The 3282-nt window shown below is 62.3% G+C and overlaps 2 protein-coding genes across 5 annotated transcripts in view; both read left to right on the forward strand.

Annotated features, from left to right (window-relative positions):
- The window catches only part of NME4 (NME/NM23 nucleoside diphosphate kinase 4), a 3651-nt gene extending 1409 nt beyond the window's left edge, over nt 1-2242 (forward strand). For all 4 annotated transcript variants that reach the window (XM_011960087.1, XM_011960090.1, XM_011960089.1 and 1 more), the window contains exons 2-5: nt 401-534; nt 790-891; nt 1111-1223; nt 1706-2242. In XM_011960087.1, coding sequence (XP_011815477.1) covers nt 401-534; nt 790-891; nt 1111-1223; nt 1706-1829 — 473 coding nt within the window. In that variant the 3' untranslated portion in view covers nt 1830-2242. The remainder of the gene's footprint in view (nt 1-400; nt 535-789; nt 892-1110; nt 1224-1705) is intronic.
- Nucleotides 2243-2909: 667 nt separating this feature from the next.
- DECR2 (2,4-dienoyl CoA reductase 2, peroxisomal) overlaps nt 2910-3282 on the forward strand; it is a 10432-nt gene continuing 10059 nt past the window's right edge. The window contains exon 1 of the mRNA XM_011960092.1: nt 2910-3167. Coding sequence (XP_011815482.1) covers nt 2910-3167 — 258 coding nt within the window. The remainder of the gene's footprint in view (nt 3168-3282) is intronic.

Genomic DNA, 3282 nt, shown 5'->3' on the forward strand with positions numbered 1-3282 from the left:
GGTGGTCCCTGAGCTGGGCTGTGCCTCCGTGGACCTCGGGGTGGTCCCTGAGCTGGGCAGTGCCTCCTTGGACCTTGGGGTGGTGATCCCTGAGCTGGTCAGTATCTCCCTGAACCTCCGGGCGATCGCGCCATCTCAGGCAGCCTCTGCCTCTGCTGGGAGGATCCATGGCCTCTGGGAGAGGCTAGAAGCCCTAGGGACACATTGCCTTGGGTGTCCCTGACAGGGACTATCATGGGAGCATTTCTGGCTATGGGCACCATCCTTGTCCATTCCAGAGTGCTCTGCATAGAGGCAGACACCCTGAAGCCTGGTGACCCCTGGGCTCTGGCAGGGAAACCTGGGTCGTGGGGATGTGAAAGTGTGAGGTGTCAGTGCCCTGACCCCTTGCCTTTTAAAGGAGGGCCCTCCTGGACCCGGGAACGGACCCTGGTGGCAGTGAAGCCAGATGGGGTGCAACGGCGGCTCGTTGGGGACGTGATCCAGCGCTTTGAGAGGCGGGGCTTCACGCTGGTGGGGATGAAGATGCTGCAGGTAGTGGGGCTCTGGGCTTGTGGGTGTCCCCATGGGGATAGGGTTGGGGGATCCTTCTCAGCCTTTTCACATCCCAGCCAGTGCCGGGGTAGGGCCCGGCTTTGGCAGTTGAAGGGGCAAGAGGGATCTGTTCTGCAGTGGCGGTGCTGCCCATGCTGGTGTTATCTGCAAGGTGAGGTCAGGGCATCACAGCTGCTGCGCTAGTGCCCAGGTTTATTCTCTGCGGCTCCTCCTCCTTCCCTCAATGCCACCCAGGCACCAGAGAGCGTCCTTGCCGAGCACTACCAGGACCTGCGGAGGAAGCCCTTCTACCCTGCCCTCATCCGCTACATGAGCTCTGGGCCCGTGGTGGCCATGGTACGGCAGGGCAGGGGTGGTGGAAGGGCCTGGGGCGTGTCGTCCCCCCAGCAAAGGGAGGGGCCCTGGATTGAGCCCAGGGTGGCCATGGTACGGCAGGGCAGGGGTGGTGGAAGGGCCTGGGGCGTGTCGTCCTCCCAGCAAAGGGAGGGGCCCTGGATTGAGCCCAGGGGCCCTTGGTGTTCCCCACTTCTTCCCAACCATTCTCTCTCGCTGCAGGTCTGGGAAGGGTACAATGTTGTCCGCGCCTCCAGGGCCATGATTGGACACACTGATTCGGCTGAGGCTGCCCCAGGAACCATAAGGGGTGACTTCAGCGTGCACATCAGCAGGTACGGGGGTCCTGACACACCGGGCTGCTGCTGGGGACGAGGAGGGCCAGCACTTGGGGTGGCGGCAGATCCACGAGGCCTGGGTGTCTTGCTGTGCTGGGTTGAAGCCAGGTGGAACATGACAGCTCACGCTGGTGAGAACGCTGTTCTCCTAGACCCTCCTGCACACCGGGCAGTGAGACGTTCCCTTCGTGTTGTATGTACCGTACCATCATTGCCTGACACCCCAAGGGGTTGGCACGGGACAACTTGGGGGGAAATGAGGCTCCCAAAAGCTGGGGCCTGGGCGGGTCCACGAGGCTGTAAGAGGCTGAGGCCAGGCTGGAACCCGGTTTCCCAGCTCCACTGTTACTCCTTCCCTGTCTGCAGTCACAGGATTGCTCCCCTAGACAGAGGGCAACAGGGGAGCAGCAGATGGTCCCTGGGACTCCTCAGGGTGCACATGAAGCCTGAACCTCACCTTGCTCCTGTCACTGGCACAGGAACGTCATCCACGCCAGCGACTCCGTGGAGGGGGCCCAGCGGGAGATCCAGCTGTGGTTCCAGAGCAGTGAGCTGGTGAGCTGGGCAGATGGGGCCCAGCACAGCAGCATCCACTCAGCCTGAGGCTCAAGCTGCCCTTACCACCCCAGCCTCCACGCAGGAACAACTACCTCCGTCAGCAAGAACCCAAGCCCACATCGACACCTGCCTGTCCCAAACCACTTACTTCCCTGTTCACCTCTGCCCCAGCCCAGCCCAGAGGTGTTTCACCCACCAACTTCAGTGCCTTTCTGTACCCCAAGCCAGCACAAGATTGGACCAATCCGTTTTGCACCAAAGTGCCGGACAGCCTTTGTGGTGGGGCGGGGGTCTTCGCAAGTTATCCTAACCTTTCCTCCAAAGGGGAGGCATTAAAATTCACCGTGCCCAGCACATGGGTGGTACATTAATTATGACTTCCGCCAACTCTGAGGTAGAAATGACGCTTTTATGCAAGTTGTAAAGAGTTGAAAAGTAAAGATGAAGTTTTGCACACCTAGTTCTATAACGTTGTTGGATGTATGAGCCAGGCGGGGGTCCAGAAACCACCAGCCTGCAATCCGGGGGAACCCAAGCTGGGAGCGAGCCGGTGCTGTCTGATCCCGCCAAAGGAGGAGCTGCCTTCCCTGGGAAGGGGCAGAAAGGGGCCAGCGGGCTGACGCCATCCAGCGCAAAAAGGGCCTGGCAGCCTTTACTGTGGCGGTGGCGGCTCCATCGCGCCCCTGAAGCCGCTGGCCCGCGGGTATGTCCAGTCCAGGAGTGGCCCTGCGTGTTTTTCCCCCGTGACCGTGGCGGGCTCCCCTCTTCCAACAGTGGTACAAGCGGGGCGCCCCGTCCTGGGTTCGCGGCATAGCCCCGCCCGGGCCGCCTCCCGGGTTCAAGGGATTCTCCTGCCTGAGCCTCCCAAGTAGCCCAGATTACAGGCACCTGCCACAACGCCCGGCTAATTTTTGTATTTTGATAGTAGAGACGGGGTTTCACCATGTTGTCCAGGATGGTCTCGAACTCCCGACCTCGTGATCCGCCCGCCTCGGCCTCCCACTGTGCTGGGATTACAGGTGTGAGCCACTGCGCCTGGCCCCGGACCATTCTTTATTGGCCTCAAAACGGGCCATTTTGGGAAGCGGCGCGGGGCAGGCCGCGCTCCCCATGGTGTTTACGGGGATGCGAACGGGGGCCCAGAGGCTGCGAGCCCGGCTGGACCCAGGAGCCAGGGGTATCCCACAAGTTCCGCAGGCTCCGAAGGTGGCGCTGACGCCGAATACCTGTGAAAAAGACTCGGGGAGGGGACACGCAGAACGCCGGACTTCCGCCGCGGGAACCGCCCCCCACGCCCCGCACTGCGCCTGCGCCTCCGGCGCCGACTTCCAGTCCCAGAGGCTGCGAGCCCGGCTGGACCCAGGAGCCAGGGGTATCCCACAAGTTCCGCAGGCTCCGAAGGCGGCGCTGACGCCGAATACCTGTGAAAAAGACTCGGGGAGGGGACACGCAGAACGCCGGACTTCCGCCGCGGGAACCGCCCCCCACGCCCCGCACT

This window comes from Colobus angolensis, unplaced genomic scaffold (genome assembly GCF_000951035.1).
Source record: "Colobus angolensis palliatus isolate OR3802 unplaced genomic scaffold, Cang.pa_1.0 Scaffold502, whole genome shotgun sequence".
Lineage (NCBI taxonomy): Eukaryota > Metazoa > Chordata > Mammalia > Primates > Cercopithecidae > Colobus > Colobus angolensis.